This window comes from Anopheles funestus, chromosome 2RL (assembly GCF_943734845.2).
Source record: "Anopheles funestus chromosome 2RL, idAnoFuneDA-416_04, whole genome shotgun sequence".
NCBI lineage: Eukaryota > Metazoa > Arthropoda > Insecta > Diptera > Culicidae > Anopheles > Anopheles funestus.
The window spans coordinates 22,516,787-22,539,294 of NC_064598.1; the positions used below are offsets into that span (position 1 = coordinate 22,516,787).

Sequence of the window (22,508 nt, forward strand, 5' to 3'; positions counted from 1 at the left end):
ATTTTAATGGGAATTTGTTGCAATATGTTTCTTTTCACTCAAATAATGCTTTAAACTAAAAAAAGAATAAAAAATCAAAAAAAAATTTCAAAAAAATTTCAACTCGAAAATTTCATAAGGCTTACCCCTTACGTTTTTTTGAGAAATTTTGCAAAAAAAATAAAATTGTTTTATTTTAATGCCAATTGGTTGCAATAGGTTCCTTTTCACTCAAATAAGGATTGAAATAAAAAAAAGAGTGAAAAATAATGAAAAAATCAAAAAATTCAAAAAAATGAAAATTTACTAAGGGTCATTTTTGCACCAAGTTTTGCCTATAACTCGGTCGGTATCCAACGGATCGCCAATCTTTAACCTGTGGTCGATAGATGGCACCAATGGCTACATTTTCTTCTTGGACGGCCATACCGTCAGATGTCTGTGCCAGAAGTTATTCGAGGAACCAAGTTCCTTACCCTGTTTTGAACAATTTAGCAAAATTGAAAAATGTGATATATTTTAATGGGAATTTGTTGCAATATGTTTCTTTTCACTCAAATAATGCTTTAAACTAAAAAAAGAATAAAAAATCGAAAAAAAAATTTCAAAAAAATTTCAACTCGAAAATTTCATAAGGCTTACCCTTTACGTTTTTTTGAGAAATTTTGCAAAAAAAAATAAAATTGTTTTATTTTAATGCCAATTGGTTGCAATAGGTTCCTTTTCACTCAAATAAGGATTGAAATAAAAAAAAGAGTGAAAAATAATGAAAAAATCAAAAAATTCAAAAAAATAAAAATTTACTAAGGGTCATTTTTGCACCATATTTTGCCTATAACTCGGTCGGTATCCAACGGATCGCCAATCTTTAACCTGTGGTCGATAGATGGCACCAATGGCTACATTTTCTTCTTGGACGGCCATGCCCTCAGATGTCTGTGCCAGAAGTTATTCGAGGAACCAAGTTCCTTACCCTGTTTGAGAAAATGTAAAATTTTCCTCATTTTTGCACCAAGTTTTGCCTATAACTCGGTCGGTATCCAACGGATCGCCAATCTTTAACCTGTGGTCGATAGATGGCACCAATGGCTACATTTTCTTCTTGGACGGCCATACCGTCAGATGTCTGTGCCAGAAGTTATTCGAGGAACCAAGTTCCTTACCCTGTTTTGAACAATTTAGCAAAATTGAAAAATGTGATATATTTTAATGGGAATTTGTTGCAATATGTTTCTTTTCACTCAAATAATGCTTTAAACTAAAAAAAGAATAAAAAATCAAAAAAAAATTTCAAAAAAATTTCAACTCGAAAATTTCATAAGGCTTACCCCTTACGTTTTTTTGAGAAATTTTGCAAAAAAAATAAAATTGTTTTATTTTAATGCCAATTGGTTGCAATAGGTTCCTTTTCACTCAAATAAGGATTGAAATAAAAAAAAGTGAAAAATAATGAAAAATTCAAAAAATTCAAAAAAATGAAAATTTACTAAGGGACATTTTTGCACCATATTTTGCCTATAACTCGGTCGGTATCCAACGGATCGCCAATCTTTAACCTGTGGTCGATAGATGGCACCAATGGCTACATTTTCTTCTTGGACGGCCATACCGTCAGATGTCTGTGCCAGAAGTTATTCGAGGAACCAAGTTCCTTACCCTGTTTGGAACAATTTAGCAAAATTGAAAAATGTGATATATTTTAATGGGAATTTGTTGCAATATGTTTCTTTTCACTCAAATAATGCTTTAAACTAAAAAAAGAATAAAAAATCGAAAAAAAATTTCAAAAAAATTTCAACTCGAAAATTTCATAAGGCTTACCCCTTACGTTTTTTTGAGAAATTTTGCAAAAAAAATAAAATTGTTTTATTTTAATGCCAATTGGTTGCAATAGGTTCCTTTTCACTCAAATAAGGATTGAAATAAAAAAAAGAGTGAAAAATAATGAAAAAATCAAAAAATTCAAAAAAATGAAAATTTACTAAGGGTCATTTTTGCACCATATTTTGCCTATAACTCGGTCGGTATCCAACGGATCGCCAATCTTTAACCTGTGGTCGATAGATGGCACCAATGGCTACATTTTCTTCTTGGACGGCCATGCCCTCAGATGTCTGTGCCAGAAGTTATTCGAGGAACCAAGTTCCTTACCCTGTTTGAGAAAATGTAAAATTTTCCTCATTTTTGCAACAAGTTTTGCCTATAACTCGGTCGGTATCCAACGGATCGCCAATCTTTAACCTGTGGTCGATAGATGGCACCAATGGCTACATTTTCTTCTTGGACGGCCATACCGTCAGATGTCTGTGCCAGAAGTTATTCGAGGAACCAAGTTCCTTACCCTGTTTTGAACAATTTAGCAAAATTGAAAAATGTGATATATTTTAATGGGAATTTGTTGCAATATGTTTCTTTTCACTCAAATAATGCTTTAAACTAAAAAAAGAATAAAAAATCAAAAAAAAAAATTCCAAAAAAGTTTCAACTCGAAAATTTCATAAGGCTTACCCCTTACGTTTTTTTGAGAAATTTTGCAAAAAAAATAAAATTTTTTTATTTTAATGCCAATTGGTTGCAATAGGTTCCTTTTCACTCAAATAAGGATTGAAATAAAAAAAGAGTGAAAAATAATGAAAAAATCAAAAAATTCAAAAAAATGAAAATTTACTAAGGGTCATTTTTGCACCATATTTTGCCTATAACTCGGTCGGTATCCAACGGATCGCCAATCTTTAACCTGTGGTCGATAGATGGCACCAATGGCTACATTTTCTTCTTGGATGGCCATGCCCTCAGATGTCTGTGCCAGAAGTTATTCGAGGAACCAAGTTCCTTACCCTGTTTGAGAAAATGTAAAATTTTCCTCATTTTTGCAACAAGTTTTGCCTATAACTCGGTCGGTATCCAACAGATCGCCAATCTTTAACCTGTGGTCGATAGATGGCACCAATGGCTACATTTTCTTCTTGGACGGCCATACCGTCAGATGTCTGTGCCAGAAGTTATTCGAGGAACCAAGTTCCTTACCCTGTTTGGAACAATTTAGCAAAATTGAAAAATGTGATATATTTTAATGGGAATTTGTTGCAATATGTTTCTTTTCACTCAAATAATACTTTAAACTAAAAAAAGAATAAAAAATCGAAAAAAAAATTTCAAAAAAATTTCAACTCGAAAATTTCATAAGGCTTACCCCTAACGTTTTTTTGAGAAATTTTGCAAACAAAATAAAATTGTTTTATTTTAATGCCAATTGGTTGCAATAGGTTCCTTTTCACTCAAATAAGGATTGAAATAAAAAAAGAGTGAAAAATAATGAAAAAATCAAAAAATTCAAAAAAATGAAAATTTACTAAGGGTCATTTTTGCACCATATTTTGCCTATAACTCGGTCGGTATCCAACGGATCGCCAATCTTTAACCTGTGGTCGATAGATGGCACCAATGGCTACATTTTCTTCTTGGACGGCCATGCCCTCAGATGTCTGTGCCAGAAGTTATTCGAGGAACCAAGTTCCTTACCCTGTTTGAGAAAATGTAAAATTTTCCTCATTTTTGCACCAAGTTTTGCCTATAACTCGGTCGGTATCCAACGGATCGCCAATCTTTAACCTGTGGTCGATAGATGGCACCAATGGCTACATTTTCTTCTTGGACGGCCATACCGTCAGATGTCTGTGCCAGAAGTTATTCGAGGAACCAAGTTCCTTACCCTGTTTTGAACAATTTAGCAAAATTGAAAAATGTGATATATTTTAATGGGAATTTGTTGCAATATGTTTCTTTTCACTCAAATAATGCTTTAAACTAAAAAAAGAATAAAAAATCAAAAAAAAATTTCAAAAAAATTTCAACTCGAAAATTTCATAAGGCTTACCCCTTACGTTTTTTTGAGAAATTTTGCAAAAAAAATAAAATTGTTTTATTTTAATGCCAATTGGTTGCAATAGGTTCCTTTTCTCTCAAATAAGGATTGAAATAAAAAAAAGTGAAAAATAATGAAAAAATCAAAAAATTCAAAAAAATGAAAATTTACTAAGGGACATTTTTGCACCATATTTTGCCTATAACTCGGTCGGTATCCAACGGATCGCCAATCTTTAACCTGTGGTCGATAGATGGCACCAATGGCTACATTTTCTTCTTGGACGGCCATACCGTCAGATGTCTGTGCCAGAAGTTATTCGAGGAACCAAGTTCCTTACCCTGTTTGGAACAATTTAGCAAAATTGAAAAATGTGATATATTTTAATGGGAATTTGTTACAATATGTTTCTTTTCACTCAAATAATGCTTTAAACTAAAAAAAGAATAAAAAATCGAAAAAAAATTTCAAAAAAATTTCAACTCGAAAATTTCATAAGGCTTACCCCTTACGTTTTTTTGAGAAATTTTGCAAAAAAAATAAAATTGTTTTATTTTAATGCCAATTGGTTGCAATAGGTTCCTTTTCACTCAAATAAGGATTGAAATAAAAAAAAGAGTGAAAAATAATGAAAAAATCAAAAAATTCAAAAAAATGAAAATTTACTAAGGGTCATTTTTGCACCATATTTTGCCTATAACTCGGTCGGTATCCAACGGATCGCCAATCTTTAACCTGTGGTCGATAGATGGCACCAATGGCTACATTTTCTTCTTGGACGGCCATGCCCTCAGATGTCTGTGCCAGAAGTTATTCGAGGAACCAAGTTCCTTACCCTGTTTGAGAAAATGTAAAATTTTCCTCATTTTTGCAACAAGTTTTGCCTATAACTCGGTCGGTATCCAACGGATCGCCAATCTTTAACCTGTGGTCGATAGATGGCACCAATGGCTACATTTTCTTCTTGGACGGCCATACCGTCAGATGTCTGTGCCAGAAGTTATTCGAGGAACCAAGTTCCTTACCCTGTTTTGAACAATTTAGCAAAATTGAAAAATGTGATATATTTTAATGGGGATTTGTTGCAATATGTTTCTTTTCACTCAAATAATGCTTTAAACTAAAAAAAGAATAAAAAATCAAAAAAAAAAATTCCAAAAAAGTTTCAACTCGAAAATTTCATAAGGCTTACCCCTTACGTTTTTTTGAGAAATTTTGCAAAAAAAATAAAAAATTTTTATTTTAATGCCAATTGGTTGCAATAGGTTCCTTTTCACTCAAATAAGGATTGAAATAAAAAAAGAGTGAAAAATAATGAAAAAATCAAAAAATTCAAAAAAATGAAAATTTACTAAGGGTCATTTTTGCACCATATTTTGCCTATAACTCGGTCGGTATCCAACGGATCGCCAATCTTTAACCTGTGGTCGATAGATGGCACCAATGGCTACATTTTCTTCTTGGATGGCCATGCCCTCAGATGTCTGTGCCAGAAGTTATTCGAGGAACCAAGTTCCTTACCCTGTTTGAGAAAATGTAAAATTTTCCTCATTTTTGCAACAAGTTTTGCCTATAACTCGGTCGGTATCCAACAGATCGCCAATCTTTAACCTGTGGTCGATAGATGGCACCAATGGCTACATTTTCTTCTTGGACGGCCATACCGTCAGATGTCTGTGCCAGAAGTTATTCGAGGAACCAAGTTCCTTACCCTGTTTGGAACAATTTAGCAAAATTGAAAAATGTGATATATTTTAATGGGAATTTGTTGCAATATGTTTCTTTTCACTCAAATAATACTTTAAACTAAAAAAAGAATAAAAAATCGAAAAAAAAATTTCAAAAAAATTTCAACTCGAAAATTTCATAAGGCTTACCCCTAACGTTTTTTTGAGAAATTTTGCAAACAAAATAAAATTGTTTTATTTTAATGCCAATTGGTTGCAATAGGTTCCTTTTCACTCAAATAAGGATTGAAATAAAAAAAGAGTGAAAAATAATGAAAAAATCAAAAAATTCAAAAAAATGAAAATTTACTAAGGGTCATTTTTGCACCATATTTTGCCTATAACTCGGTCGGTATCCAACGGATCGCCAATCTTTAACCTGTGGTCGATAGGTGGCACCAATGGCTACATTTTCTTCTTGGACGGCCATACCGTCAGATGTCTGTGCCAGAAGTTATTCGAGGAACCAAGTTCCTTACCCTGTTTGGAACATTTTAGCAAAATTGAAAAATGTGATATATTTTAATGGGAATTTGTTGCAATATGTTTCTTTTCACTCAAATAATGCTTTAAACTAAAAAAAGAATAAAAAATCGAAAAAAAATTTCAAAAAAATTTCAACTCGAAAATTTCATAAGGCTTACCCCTTACGTTTTTTTGAGAAATTTTGCAAAAAAAATAAAATTGTTTTATTTTAATGCCAATTGGTTGCAATAGGTTCCTTTTCATTCAAATAAGGATTGAAATAAAAAAAAAGTGAAAAATAATGAAAAATTCAAAAAAATCAAAAAAATGAAAATTTACTAAGGGTCATTTTTGAACCATATTTTGCCTATAACTCGGTCGGTATCTAACGGATCGCCAATCTTTAACCTGTGGTCGATAGGTGGCACTAATGGCTACATTTCCTTTTTGGGACGACCATACCGTCAGATGTCTGTGCCAGAAGTTATTCGAGGAACCAAGTTCCTTACCCTGTTTGAGAAAATGTAAAATTTTCCTCATTTTTGCAACAAGTTTTGCCTATAACTCGGTCGGTATCCAACGGATCGCCAATCTTTAACCTGTGGTCGATAGATGGCACCAATGGCTACATTTTTTTCTTGGACGGCCATGCCCTCAGATGTCTGTGCAAGAAGTTATTCGAGGAACCAAGTTCCTTACCCTGTTTGAGAAAATGTAAAATTTTCCTTATTTTTGCAACAAGTTTTGCCTATAACTCGGTCGGATCGCCAATCCATCCAACGGATCGCCAATCTTTAACCTGTGGTCGATAGATGGCACCAATGGCTACATTTTCTTCTTGGACGGCCATACCGTCAGATGTCTGTGCCAGAAGTTATTCGAGGAACCAAGTTCCTTACCCTGTTTTGAACAATTTAGCAAAATTGAAAAATGTGATATATTTTAATGGGAATTTGTTGCAATATGTTTCTTTTCACTCAAATAATTCTTTAAACTAAAAAAAGAATAAAAAATCGAAAAAAAAATTTCAAAAAAATTTCAACTCGAAAATTTCATAAGGCTTACCCCTTACGTTTTTTTGAGAAATTTTGCAAAAAAAAATAAAATTGTTTTATTTTAATGCCAATTGGTTGCAATAGGTTCCTTTTCACTCAAATAAGGATTGAAATAAAAAAAAGAGTGAAAAATAATGAAAAAATCAAAAAATTCAAAAAAATGAAAATTTACTAAGGGTCATTTTTGCACCATATTTTGCCTATAACTCGGTCGGTATCCAACGGATCGCCAATCTTTAACCTGTGGTCGATAGATGGCACCAATGGCTACATTTTCTTCTTGGATGGCCATGCCCTCAGATGTCTGTGCCAGAAGTTATTCGAGGAACCAAGTTCCTTACCCTGTTTGAGAAAATGTAAAATTTTCCTCATTTTTGCAACAAGTTTTGCCTATAACTCGGTCGGTATCCAACGGATCGCCAATCTTTAACCTGTGGTCGATAGATGGCACCAATGGCTACATTTTCTTCTTGGACGGCCATACCGTCAGATGTCTGTGCCAGAAGTTATTCGAGGAACCAAGTTCCTTACCCTGTTTGGAACAATTTAGCAAAATTGAAAAATGTGATATATTTTAATGGGAATTTGTTGCAATATGTTTCTTTTCACTCAAATAATACTTTAAACTAAAAAAAGAATAAAAAATCGAAAAAAAAATTTCAAAAAAATTTCAACTCGAAAATTTCATAAGGCTTACCCCTAACGTTTTTTTGAGAAATTTTGCAAACAAAATAAAATTGTTTTATTTTAATGCCAATTGGTTGCAATAGGTTCCTTTTCACTCAAATAAGGATTGAAATAAAAAAAAGAGTGAAAAATAATGAAAAAATCAAAAAATTCAAAAAAATGAAAATTTACTAAGGGTCATTTTTGCACCATATTTTGCCTATAACTCGGTCGGTATCCAACGGATCGCCAATCTTTAACCTGTGGTCGATAGGTGGCACCAATGGCTACATTTTCTTCTTGGACGGCCATACCGTCAGATGTCTGTGCCAGAAGTTATTCGAGGAACCAAGTTCCTTACCCTGTTTGGAACAATTTAGCAAAATTGAAAAATGTGATATATTTTAATGGGAATTTGTTGCAATATGTTTCTTTTCACTCAAATAATGCTTTAAACTAAAAAAAGAATAAAAAATCGAAAAAAAAATTCAAAAAAATTTCAACTCGAAAATTTCATAAGGCTTACCCCTTACGTTTTTTTGAGAAATTTTGCAAAAAAAATAAAATTGTTTTATTTTAATGCCAATTGGTTGCAATAGGTTCCTTTTCACTCAAATAAGGATTGAAATAAAAAAAAAGTGAAAAATAATGAAAAAATCAAAAAATTCAAAAAAATGAAAATTTACTAAGGGTCATTTTTGCACCATATTTTGCCTATAACTCGGTCGGTATCCAACGGATCGCCAATCTTTAACCTGTGGTCGATAGATGGCACCAATGGCTACATTTTCTTCTTGGATGGCCATGCCCTCAGATGTCTGTGCCAGAAGTTATTCGAGGAACCAAGTTCCTTACCCTGTTTGAGAAAATGTAAAATTTTCCTCATTTTTGCAACAAGTTTTGCCTATAACTCGGTCGGTATCCAACGGATCGCCAATCTTTAACCTGTGGTCGATAGATGGCACCAATGGCTACATTTTCTTCTTGGACGGCCATACCGTCAGATGTCTGTGCCAGAAGTTATTCGAGGAACCAAGTTCCTTACCCTGTTTGAGAAAATGTAAAATTTTCCTCATTTTTGCAACAAGTTTTGCCTATATCTCGGTCGGTATCCAACGGATCGCCAATCTTTAACCTGTGGTCGATAGATGGCACCAATGGCTACATTTTCTTCTTGGACGGCCATACCGTCAGATGTCTGTGCCAGAAGTTATTCGAGGAACCAAGTTCCTTACCCTGTTTTGAACAATTTAGCAAAATTGAAAAATGTGATATATTTTAATGGGAATTTGTTGCAATATGTTTCTTTTCACTCAAATAATGCTTTAAACTAAAAAAATAATAAAAAATCGAAAAAAAAATTTCAAAAAAATTTCAACTCGAAAATTTCATAAGGCTTACCCCTTACGTTTTTTTGAGAAATTTTGCAAAAAAAATAAAATTGTTTTATTTTAATGCCAATTGGTTGCAATAGGTTCCTTTTCACTCAAATAAGGATTGAAATAAAAAAAGAGTGAAAAATAATGAAAAAATCAAAAAATTCAAAAAAATGAAAATTTACTAAGGGTCATTTTTGCACCATATTTTGCCTATAACTCGGTCGGTATCCAACGGATCGCCAATCTTTAACCTGTGGTCGATAGATGGCACCAATGGCTACATTTTCTTCGAGGACGGCCATGCCCTCAGATGTCTGTGCCAGAAGTTATTCGAGGAACCAAGTTCCTTACCCTGTTTGAGAAAATGTAAAATTTTCCTCATTTTTGCAACAAGTTTTGCCTATAACTCGGTCGGTATCCAACGGATCGCCAATCTTTAACCTGTGGTCGATAGATGGCACCAATGACTACATTTTCTTCTTGGACGGCCATACCGTCAGATGTCTGTGCCAGAAGTTATTCGAGGAACCAAGTTCCTTACCCTGTTTTGAACAATTTAGCAAAATTGAAAAATGTGATATATTTTAATGGGAATTTGTTGCAATATGTTTCTTTTCACTCAAATAATGCTTTAAACTAAAAAAAGAATAAAAAATCGAAAAAAATTTCAAAAAAATTTCAACTCGAAAATTTCATAAGGCTTACCCCTTACGTTTTTTTGAGAAATTTTGCAAAAAAAATAAAATTGTTTTATTTTAATGCCAATTGGTTGCAATAGGTTCCTTTTCACTCAAATAAGGATTGAAATAAAAAAAAGAGTGAAAAATGATGAAAAAATCAAAAAATTAAAAAAAATGAAAATTTACTAAGGGTCATTTTTGCACCATATTTTGCCTATAACTCGGTCGGTATCCAACGGATCGCCAATCTTTAACCTGTGGTCGATAGATGGCACCAATGGCTACATTTTCTTCTTGGATGGCCATGCCCTCAGATGTCTGTGCCAGAAGTTATTCGAGGAACCAAGTTCCTTACCCTGTTTGAGAAAATGTAAAATTTTCCTCATTTTTGCAACAAGTTTTGCCTATAACTCGGTCGGTATCCAACGGATCGCCATTCTTTAACCTGTGGTCGATAGATGGCACCAATGGCTACATTTTCTTCTTGGACGACCATACCGTCAGATGTCTGTGCCAGAAGTTATTCGAGGAACCAAGTTCCTTACCCTGTTTTGAACAATTTAGCAAAATTGAAAAATGTGATATATTTTAATGGGAATTTGTTGCAATATGTTTCTTTTCACTCAAATAATGCTTTAAACTAAAAAAAGAATAAAAAATCGAAAAAAAAATTTCAAAAAAATTTCAACTCGAAAATTTCATAAGGCTTACCCCTTACGTTTTTTTGAGAAATTTTGCAAAAAAATAAAATTGTTTTATTTTAATGCCAATTGGTTGCAATAGGTTCCTTTTCACTCAAATAAGGATTGAAATAAAAAAAAGAGTGAAAAATAATGAAAAAATCAAAAAATTCAAAAAAATGAAAATTTACTAAGGGTCATTTTTGCACCATATTTTGCCTATAACTCGGTCGGTATCCAACGGATCGCCAATCTTTAACCTGTGGTCGATAGATGGCACCAATGGCTACATTTTCTTCTTGGACGGCCATGCCCTCAGATGTCTGTGCCAGAAGTTATTCGAGGAACCAAGTTCCTTACCCTGTTTGAGAAAATGTAAAATTTTTCTCATTTTTGCACCATATTTTGCCTATAACTCGGTCGGTATCCAACGGATCGCCAATCTTTAACCTGTGGTCGATAGATGGCACCAATGGCTACATTTTCTTCTTGGACGGCCATACCGTCAGATGTCTGTGCCAGAAGTTATTCGAGGAACCAAGTCCCTTACCCTGTTTGAGAAAATGTAAAATTTTTCTCATTTTTGCACCATATTTTGCCTATAACTCGGTCGGTATCCAACGGATCGCCAATCTTTAACCTGTGGTCGATAGATGGCACCAATGGCTACATTTTCTTCTTGGACGGCCATACCGTCAGATGTCTGTGCCAGAAGTTATTCGAGGAACCAAGTTCCTTACCCTGTTTTGAACAATTTAGCAAAATTGAAAAATGTGATATATTTTAATGGGAATTTGTTGCAATATGTTTCTTTTCACTCAAATAATGCTTTAAACTAAAAAAAGAATAAAAAATCGAAAAAAAAATTTCAAAAAAATTTCAACTCGAAAATTTCATAAGGCTTACCCCTAACGTTTTTTTGAGAAATTTTGCAAAAAAAATAAAATTGTTTTATTTTAATGCCAATTGGTTGCAATAGGTTCCTTTTCACTCAAATAAGGATTGAAATAAAAAAAGAGTGAAAAATAATGAAAAAATCAAAAAATTCAAAAAAATGAAAATTTACTAAGGGTCATTTTTGCACCATATTTTGCCTATAACTCGGTCGGTATCCAACGGATCACCAATCTTTAACCTGTGGTCGATAGATGGCACCAATGGCTACATTTTCTTCTTGGATGGTCATGCCCTCAGATGTCTGTGCCAGAAGTTATTCGAGGAACCAAGTTCCTTACCCTGTTTGAGAAAATGTAAAATTTTCCTCATTTTTGCAACAAGTTTTGCCTATAACTCGGTCGGTATCCAACGGATCGCCAATCTTTAACCTGTGGTCGATAGATGGCACCAATGGCTACATTTTCTTCTTGGACGGCCATACCGTCAGATGTCTGTGCCAGAAGTTATTCGAGGAACCAAGTTCCTTACCCTGTTTGGAACAATTTAGCAAAATTGAAAAATGTGATATATTTTAATGGGAATTTGTTGCAATATGTTTCTTTTCACTCAAATAATGCTTTAAACTAAAAAAAGAATAAAAAATCGAAAAAAAAATTTCAAAAAAATTTCAACTCGAAAATTTCATAAGGCTTACCCCTTTCGTTTTTTTGAGAAATTTTGCAAAAAAATAAAATTGTTTTATTTTAATGCCAATTGGTTGCAATAGGTTCCTTTTCACTCAAATAAGGATTGAAATAAAAAAAAAGAGTGAAAAATAATGAAAAAATCAAAAAATTAAAAAAAATGAAAATTTACTAAGGGTCATTTTTGCACCATATTTTGCCTATAACTCGGTCGGTATCCAACGGATCGCCAATCTTTAACCTGTGGTCGATAGATGGCACCAATGGCTACATTTTCTTCTTGGACGGCCATGCCCTCAGATGTCTGTGCAAGAAGTTATTCGAGGAACCAAGTTCCTTACCCTGTTTGAGAAAATGTAAAATTTTCCTCATTTTTGCAACAAGTTTTGCCTATAACTCGGTCGGTATCCAACGGATCGCCAATCTTTAACCTGTGGTCGATAGATGGCACCAATGGCTACATTTTCTTCTTGGACGGCCATACCGTCAGATGTCTGTGCCAGAAGTTATTCGAGGAACCAAGTTCCTTACCCTGTTTTGAACAATTTAGCAAAATTGAAAAATGTGATATATTTTAATGGGAATTTGTTGCAATATGTTTCTTTTCACTCAAATAATGCTTTAAACTAAAAAAAGAATAAAAAATCGAAAAAAAATTTCAAAAAAATTTCAACTCGAAAATTTCATAAGGCTTACCCCTTACGTTTTTTTGAGAAATTTTGCAAAAAAAATAAAATTGTTTTATTTTAATGCCAATTGGTTGCAATAGGTTCCTTTTCACTCAAATAAGGATTGAAATAAAAAAAAGAGTGAAAAATAATGAAAAAATCAAAAAATTAAAAAAAATGAAAATTTACTAAGGGTCATTTTTGCACCATATTTTGCCTATAACTCGGTCGGTATCTAACGGATCGCCAATCTTTAACCTGTGGTCGATAGATGGCACCAATGGCTACATTTTCTTCTTGGATGGCCATGCCCTCAGATGTCTGTGCCAGAAGTTATTCGAGGAACCAAGTTCCTTACCCTGTTTGAGAAAATGTAAAATTTTCCTCATTTTTGCAACAAGTTTTGCCTATAACTCGGTCGGTATCCAACGGATCACCAATCTTTAACCTGTGGTCGATAGATGGCACCAATGGCTACATTTTCTTCTTGGACGGCCATACCGTCAGATGTCTGTGCCAGAAGTTATTCGAGGAACCAAGTTCCTTACCCTGTTTTGAACAATTTAGCAAAATTGAAAAATGTGATATATTTTAATGGGAATTTGTTGCAATATGTTTCTTTTCACTCAAATAATGCTTTAAACTAAAAAAAGAATAAAAAATCGAAAAAAAAATTTCAAAAAAATTTCAACTCGAAAATTTCATAAGGCTTACCCCTTACGTTTTTTTGAGAAATTTTGCAAAAAAATAAAATTGTTTTATTTTAATGCCAATTGGTTGCAATAGGTTCCTTTTCACTCAAAAAAGGATTGAAATAAAAAAAAGAGTGAAAAATAATGAAAAAATCAAAAAATTCAAAAAAATGAAAATTTACTAAGGGTCATTTTTGCACCATATTTTGCCTATAACTCGGTCGGTATCTAACGGATCGCCAACCTTTAACCTGTGGTCGATAGATGGCATCAATGGCTACATTTTCTTCTTGGATGGCCATGCCCTCAGATGTCTGTGCAAGAAGTTATTCGAGGAACTCAGTTCCTTACCCTGTTTGAGAAAATGTAAAATTTTCCTCATTTTTTAACCATATTTTGCCTATAACTCGGTCGGTATTCGACGGATCGCCAATCTTTAACCTGTGGTCGATAGATGGCACCAATGGCTAAATTTTCTTCTTGGACGGCCATGCCCTCAGATGTCTGTGCAAGAAGTTATTCGAGGAACCAAGTTCCTTACCCTGTTTGAGAAAATGTAAAATTTTTCTAATTTTTGCACCATATTTTGCCTATAACTCGGTCGGTATCCAACGGATCGCCAATCTTTAACCTGTGGTCGATAGATGGCACTAATGGCTACATTTTCTTCTTGGACGGCCATACCGTCAGATGTCTGTGCCAGAAGTTATTCGAGGAACCAAGTTCCTTACCCTGTTTGTAACAATTTAGCAAAATTGAAAAATGTGATATATTTTAATGGGAATTTGTTGCAATATGTTTCTTTTCACTCAGATATTGCTTTAAACTAAAAAAGGAATAAAAAATCAAAAAAAAAATTTCAAAAAAATTTCAACTCGAAAATTTCATAAGGCTTACCCCTTACGTTTTTTTTGAGAAATTTTGCAAAAAAAATAAAATTGTTTTATTTTAATGCCAATTGGTTGCAATAGGTTCCTTTTCACTCAAATAATGATTGAAATAAAAAAAAAGAGTGAAAAATAATGAAAAAATCAAAAAATTCAAAAAAATGAAAATTTACTAAGGGTCATTTTTGCACCATATTTTGCCTATAACTCGGTCGGTATCCAACGGATCGCCAATCTTTAACCTGTGGTCGATAGATGGCACCAATGGCTACATTTTCTTCTTGGACGGCCATACCCTCAGATGTCTGTGCCAGAAGTTATTCGAGGAACCAAGTTCCTTGCCCTGTTTGAGAAAATGTAAAATTTTCCTCATTTTTTAACCATATTTTGCCTATAACTCGGTCGGTATCCAACGGATCGCCAATCTTTAACCTGTGGTCGATAGATGGCATCAATGGCTACATTTTCTTCTTGGATGGCCATGCCCTCAGATGTCTGTGCCAGAAGTTATTCGAGGAACCAAGTGCCTTACCCTGTTTGAGAAAATGTAAAATTTTCCTCATTTTTGCAACAAGTTTTGCCTATAACTCGGTCGGTATCCAACGGATCGCCAATCTTTAACCTGTGGTCGATAGATGGCACCAATGGCTACATTTTCTTCTTGGACGGCCATACCGTCAGATGTCTGTGCCAGAAGTTATTCGAGGAACCAAGTTCCTTACCCTGTTTGGAACAATTTAGCAAAATTGAAAAATGTGATATATTTTAATGGGAATTTGTTGCAATATGTTTCTTTTCACTCAAATAATGCTTTAAACTAAAAAAAGAATAAAAAATCGAAAAAAAAATTTCAAAAAAATTTCAACTCGAAAATTTCATAAGGCTTACCCCTTACGTTTTTTTGAGAAATTTTGCAAAAAAAATAAAATTGTTTTATTTTAATGCCAATTGGTTGCAATAGGTTCCTTTTCACTCAAATAAGGATTGAAATAAAAAAAAGAGTGAAAAATAATGAAAAAATCAAAAAATTCAAAAAATGAAAATTTACTAAGGGTCATTTTTGCACCATATTTTGCCTATAACTCGGTCGGTATCTAACGGATCGCCAATCTTTAACCTGTGGTCGATAGATGGCACCAATGGCTACATTTTCTTCTTGGACGGCCATGCCCTCAGATGTCTGTGCAAGAAGTTATTCGAGGAACCAAGTTCCTTACCCTGTTTGAGAAAGTGTAAAATTTTCCTCATTTTTGCACCATATTTTGCCTATAACTCGGTCGGTATCCAACGGATCGCCAATCTTTAACCTGTGGTCGATAGATGGCACTAATGGCTACATTTTCTTCTTGGACGGCCATACCGTCAGATGTCTGTGCCAGAAGTTATTCGAGGAACCAAGTTCCTTACCCTGTTTTGAACAATTTAGCAAAATTGAAAAATGTGATATATTTTAATGGGAATTTGTTGCAACATGTTTCTTTTCACTCAAATAATGCTTTAAACTAAAAAAAGAATAAAAAATCGAAAAAAAAATTTCAAAAAAATTTCAACTCGAAAATTTCATAAGGCTTACCCCTTACGTTTTTTTGAGAAATTTTGCAAAAAAAATAAAATTGTTTTATTTTAATGCCAATTGGTTGCAATAGGTTCCTTTTCACTCAAATAAGGATTAAAATAAAAAAAAGAGTGAAAAATAATGAAAAAATCAAAAAATTCAAAAAAATGAAAATTTACTAAGGGTCATTTTTGCACCATATTTTGCCTATAACTCGGTCGGTATCTAACGGATCGCCAATCTTTAACCTGTGGTCGATAGATGGCACCAATGGCTACATTTTCTTCTTGGATGGCCATGCCCTCAGATGTCTGTGCCAGAAGTTATTCGAGGAACCAAGTTCCTTACCCTGTTTGAGAAAATGTAAAATTTTCCTCATTTTTGCAACAAGTTTTGCCTATAACTCGGTCGGTATCCAACGGATCGCCAATCTTTAACCTGTGGTCGATAGATGGCACCAATGGCTACATTTTCTTCTTGGACGGCCATACCGTCAGATGTCTGTGCCAGAAGTTATTCGAGGAACCAAGTTCCTTACCCTGTTTTGAACAATTTAGCAAAATTGAAAAATGTGATATATTTTAATGGGAATTTGTTGCAATATGTTTCTTTTCACTCAAATAATGCTTTAAACTAAAAAAAGAATAAAAAATCGAAAAAAAAATTTCAAAAAAATTTCAAATCGAAAATTCCATAAGGCTTACCCCTTACGTTTTTTTGAGAAATTTTGCAAAAAAAATAAAATTGTTTTATTTTAATGCCAATTGGTTGCAATAGGTTCCTTTTCACTCAAATAAGGATTGAAATAAAAAAAAGAGTGAAAAATAATGAAAAAATCAAAAAAATCAAAAAAATGAAAATTTACTAAGGGTCATTTTTGCACCATATTTTGCCTATAACTCGGTCGGTATCCAACGGATCGCCAATCTTTAACCTGTGGTCGATAGATGGCACCAATGGCTACATTTTCTTCTTGGACGGCCATGCCCTCAGACGTGTGTGCCAGAAGTTATTCGAGGAACCAAGTTCCTTACCCTGTTTGAGAAAATGTAAAATTTTTCTCATTTTTGCACCATATTTTGCCTATAACTCGGTCGGTATCTAACGGATCGCCAATCTTTAACCTGTGGTCGATAGATGGCACCAATGGCTACATTTTCTTCTTGGACGGCCATACCGTCAGATGTCTGTGCCAGAAGTTATTCGAGGAACCAAGTTCCTTACCCTGTTTGGAACAATTTAGCAAAATTGAAAAATGTGATATATTTTAATGGGAATTTGTTGCAATATGTTTCTTTTCACTCAAATAATGCTTTAAACTAAAAAAAGAATAAAAAATCGAAAAAAAATTTCAAAAAAATTTCAACTCGAAAATTTCATAAGGCTTACCCGTTACGTTTTTTTGAGAAATTTTGCAAAAAAAATAAAATTGTTTTATTTTAATGCCAATTGGTTGCAATGAGTTTCTTTTTACTCAAATAATGATTGAAATAAAAAAAAGAGTGAAAAATAATGAAAAAATCAAAAAATTCAAAAAAATGAAAATTTACTAAGGGTCATTTTTGCACCATATTTTGCCTATAACTCGGTCGGTATCTAACGGATCGCCAATCTTTAACCTGTAGTCGATAGATGGCACCAATGGCTACATTTTCTTCTTGGACGGCCATGAACTCAGATGTCTGTGCCAGAAGTTATTCGAGGAACCAAGTTCCTTACCCTGTTTGAGAAAATGTAAAATTTTCCTCATTTTTGCACCATATTTTGCCTATAACTCGGTCGGTATCCAACGGATCGCCAATCTTTAACCTGTGGTCGATAGATGGCACCAATGGCTACATTTTCTTCTTGGACGGCCATACCGTCAGATGTCTGTGCCAGAAGTTATTCGAGGAACCAAGTTCCTTACCCTGTTTGGAACAATTTAGCAAAATTGAAAAATGTGATATATTTTAATGGGAATTTGTTGCAATATGTTTCTTTTCACTCAAATAATGCTTTAAACTAAAAAAAGAATAAAAAATCGAAAAAAAAATTTTAAAAAAAATTTCAACTTGAAAATTTCATAAGGCTTACCCCTTACGTTTTTTTGAGAAATTTTGCAAAAAAAATAAAATTGTTTTATTTTAATGCCAATTGGTTGCAATAGGTTCCTTTTCACTCAAATAAGGATTGAAATAAAAAAAAGAGTGAAAAATAATGAAAAAATAAAAAAAATGAAAATTTACTAAGGGTCATTTTTGCACCATATTTTGCCTATAACTCGGTCGGTATCCAACGGATCGCCAATCTTTAACCTGTGGTCGATAGATGGCACCAATGGCTACATTTTCTTCTTGGACGGCCATGCCCTCAGATGTCTGTGCCAGAAGTTATTCGAGGAACCAAGATCCTTACCCTGTTTGAGAAAATGTAAAATTTTCCTCATTTTTGCAACAAGTTTTGCCTATAACTCGGTCGGTATCCAACGGATCGCCAATCTTTAACCTGTGGTCGATAGATGGCACCAATGGCTACATTTTCTTCTTGGATGGCCATACCGTCAGATGTCTGTGCCAGAAGTTATTCCAGGAACCAAGTTCCTTACCCTGTTTTGAACAATTTAGCAAAATTGAAAAATGTGATACATTTTAATGGGAATTTGTTGCAATATGTTTCTTTTCACTCAAATAATGCTTTAAACTAAAAAAAAGAATAAAAAATCGAAAAAAAAATTTCAAAAAAATTTCAACTCGAAAATTTCATAGGGCTTACCCCTTACGTTTTTTTGAGAAATTTTGCAAAAAAAATTAAATTGTTTTATTTTAATACCAATTGGTTGCAATGAGTTTCTTTTCACTCAAATAATGATTGAAATAAAAAAAAGAGTGAAAAATAATGAAAAAATCAAAAAACATCAAAAAAATGAAAATTTACTAAGGGTCATTTTTGCACCATATTTTGCCTATAACTCGGTCGGTATCCAACGGATCGCCAATCTTTAACCTGTGGTCGATAGATGGCACCAATGGCTACATTTTCTTCTTGGACGGCCATGCCCTCAGATGTCTGTGCCAGAAGTTATTCGAGGAACCAAGTTCCTTACCCTGTTTGGAACAATTTAGCAAAATTGAAAAATGTGATATATTTTAATGGGAATTTGTTGCAATATGTTTCTTTTCACTCAAATAATGCTTTAAACTAAAAAAAGAATAAAAAATCGAAAAAAAAATTTTAAAAAAAATTTCAACTTGAAAATTTCATAAGGCTTACCCCTTACGTTTTTTTGAGAAATTTTGCAAAAAAAATAAAATTGTTTTATTTTAATGCCAATTGGTTGCAATAGGTTCCTTTTCACTCAAATAAGGATTGAAATAAAAAAAAGAGTGAAAAATAATGAAAAAATCAAAAAAATGAAAATTTACTAAGGGTCATTTTTGCACCATATTTTGCCTATAACTCGGTCGGTATCCAACGGATCGCCAATCTTTAACCTGTGGTCGATAGATGGCACCAATGGCTACATTTTCTTCTTGGACGGCTATACCGTCAGATGTCTGTGCCAGAAGTTATTCGAGGAACCAAGTTCCTTACCCTGTTTGGAACAATTTAGCAAAATTGAAAAATGTGATATATTTTAATGGGAATTTGTTGCAATATGTTTCTTTTCACTCAAATAATGCTTTAAACTAAAAAAAGAATAAAAAATCGAAAAAAAAATTTTAAAAAAAATTTCAACTCGAAAATTTCATAAGGCTTACCCCTTACGTTTTTTTGAGAAATTTTGCAAAAAAAATAAAATTGTTTTATTTTAATGCCAATTGGTTGCAATAGGTTCCTTTTCACTCAAATAAGGATTGAAATAAAAAAAAGAGTGAAAAGTAATGAAAAAATCAAAAAAATGAAAATTTACTAAGGGTCATTTTTGCACCATATTTTGCCTATAACTCGGTCGGTATCCAACGGATCGCCAATCTTTAACCTGTGGTCGATAGATGGCACCAATGGCTACATTTTCTTCTTGGACGGCCATGCCCTCAGATGTCTGTGCCAGAAGTTATTCGAGGAACCAAGTTCCTTACCCTGTTTGGAACAATTTAGCAAAATTGAAAAATGTGATATATTTTAATGGGAATTTGTTGCAATATGTTTCTTTTCACTCAAATAATGCTTTAAACTAAAAAAAGAATAAAAAATCAGAAAAAAATTTCAAAAAAATTTTCCACTCGAAAATTTCATAAGGCGTTACGTTTTTTTTGAGAAATTTTGCAAAAAAAATTAAAGTGATTTTTTTTAATGCCAACTGGTTGAAAAAAGTTTGTTTTCACTCAAATTATGCTTTAAACAAAAAAAAGTATAAGAAAAAATCTATAAATTTGAAATCAGTTGCTTTGCGGTGTTTAAGGTTTTGTTAATTACAAATTTCAATAACCGGCTTCAACGTTACAAAATGATTGAACTTGTTTATAGATATAGGCCGGTTCCATTGAAATTTAAATATCAATATGCATCAATAGGGATTATTGTTTCCAGAAATCAAATTTGATTTGATATTGTTTCAATGAAGAGATGTTTCACAAAAGCATTTAAGGAAAAAAATTATACGGAATTTAATAACAAATGTTGGGTTGGATCGGTGATGTACATTATAAAAGGCGCCGATTCTACACGATAGAACCGTGTATCAAATCGCTTCCGGATTGTTCCGCCGTAGCAAAGACTAATAACCTTCAGTAATTTGTGTACATATTTAAAAATTTAAAATTTCTTTGCTCATAACAATTCCATAATTTTGCTTTGACTTTTCACACATAGGTGACGCTAGCAAACCGTTTTGCTGTGGTAATGTTAAACTGTGGCTTATTGTTTGACAGTTTGAACTCCCTATATAACAACAAAACAACAATTGCTATCAAAAGCAGATAACACACCGATTGTACCATTGTACAATGTAAATAAACGGAAAAAGAAAAAATAGAATACGTTGGTTGATAAGCAGCATATCAAATTTTCTACCCAGTTGTTCAAGCGCGATTCCCATTCGAATTAGTGAATTTAACAAAAATACCGCTAACAACATGGACAAGAAAGCAACATTCCTTACCAAGGAACTACCAAGGCGAATTCTGCTTTACTGTCCGGAGTTGGACGATGAGGGAATGTTTTCGGATGTGAAGCTAACAACGCCCGACCATTTGGATGGTTTTATGTCGACAATCCACAAACTTTCGTTCAAGTACGAAAGCAAGGATGGAAGGTAAGTGGTACAATCGCCTCACACTGTTGAAAAAAAAACATTTATAGAAGCTTCCGTTCCGATTTTAGTGACACGAGAATACTGTATTTGATGGTGAAAGTGATGAAGGGAAGTGATGCGTTCCGTGAATCATCCATGGGTAAGACACAGTTTACGAATGAAATCTACATCTACACAAAGGTGCTACCCGCTTTCCAAGAATTGTTGGATACGACCGGAAGCGTTTTGACTGGAGACTGGTGCCCGAAGGTATACTACGGAGAAACGGGACACTTTCCAACCTATAGTGATCAATATGAAACCATTCTCGTGCTGGAAGACATCTCTCCGTACGGCTATAAAGCCGGACCCCGGTTGGATTTGGAGGAAGACCATCTGCGCCTGATGGCGCGAAACATTGCATCTTTTCATGCGTGTACGTATGCCATGCGCATCCGCAAGGATACACGATTGGCAACACTGATCGATGGAATTGCTCCGCTAAACTTTGTGACCGGCGATACAACTTTTACCAGCTACGATGTATTGCTAAGACTGGGTGCAAGCAGATTGTACCGATATTTGGACGCACATCCAGAACAGCTGGACAGTGAAGGCTTCAAACAGGATATCGAAAATATGCGCCATCGTTACGAGGCCACCCCCATACACTTGATGCAGGATTTACTACAAAAAGATGACGTGTTCTCCGTCATTCTACACGGTGACTACAACCGTAATAATGTGCTATTTCGGTCGGATGCCAACGGTAAACCAATCGAAGTAAAAATGTTCGACTTTCAAGAGAATCGTTTCGCGACGCCAGTGATCGACTTGACGTTCTTCATGTACATGAGCATGGCGGAAGATTTGCGCAACCGATGTTGGGACGAGGTGGTGCTGGAATATCATACCGCCCTGCTTGATAGTCTCGTGGCAATTCTGAAAGTGTCCAAGGAAGACACATTGCTCGATCCGTATCGTCTTGAATCGTTTCTGGACCATTTCAAGCGGCACGCAATTTACGGCGTCATCGTAACGTTACACTTCCTCCCATGGATGATGTGCCCGGAGGAAGAATGCGAACAGCTGTCGTATCATTTTGCGCGCGATATACACTCGAAGGAGTTGGCCGATTTGACTATGGTTTGTGGTGGGGAGGAAGTGGACAAACGGTTGGTCGGTGTGCTGCGACATGCTAGCCGTAAAGGATATTTTGATATAGTGAAACAGTAGGTCGCAAAAAGAACTCAGTGCTCGATATGCACGACCAACACAGGGAACTATAATATGTGGTTTAGATTTAGTTTAATTGTTGAACAATTTAATGTTAAGCTGAAGCGAAAATGTTTAATTACCCTTTATAAAATTGTGTCTAAAATGTGCAAATAAACATTGTAAAATAAATGAAATTA

At 34.0% G+C, this 22,508-nt stretch overlaps 1 protein-coding gene across 1 annotated transcript; it reads left to right on the forward strand.

Annotated features, from left to right (window-relative positions):
• The first annotated feature begins 20,696 nt into the window (after positions 1 to 20,696).
• Positions 20,697 to 22,477, forward strand: LOC125764110 (uncharacterized). The gene is made up of 2 exons (XM_049427976.1): positions 20,697 to 21,114; positions 21,183 to 22,477. Exons 1-2 carry the CDS (start codon positions 20,936 to 20,938, stop codon positions 22,327 to 22,329), a joined length of 1,326 nt encoding a protein of 441 aa, XP_049283933.1. The 5' UTR covers positions 20,697 to 20,935; the 3' UTR covers positions 22,330 to 22,477.
• The last annotated feature ends 31 nt before the right edge of the window (positions 22,478 to 22,508 follow it).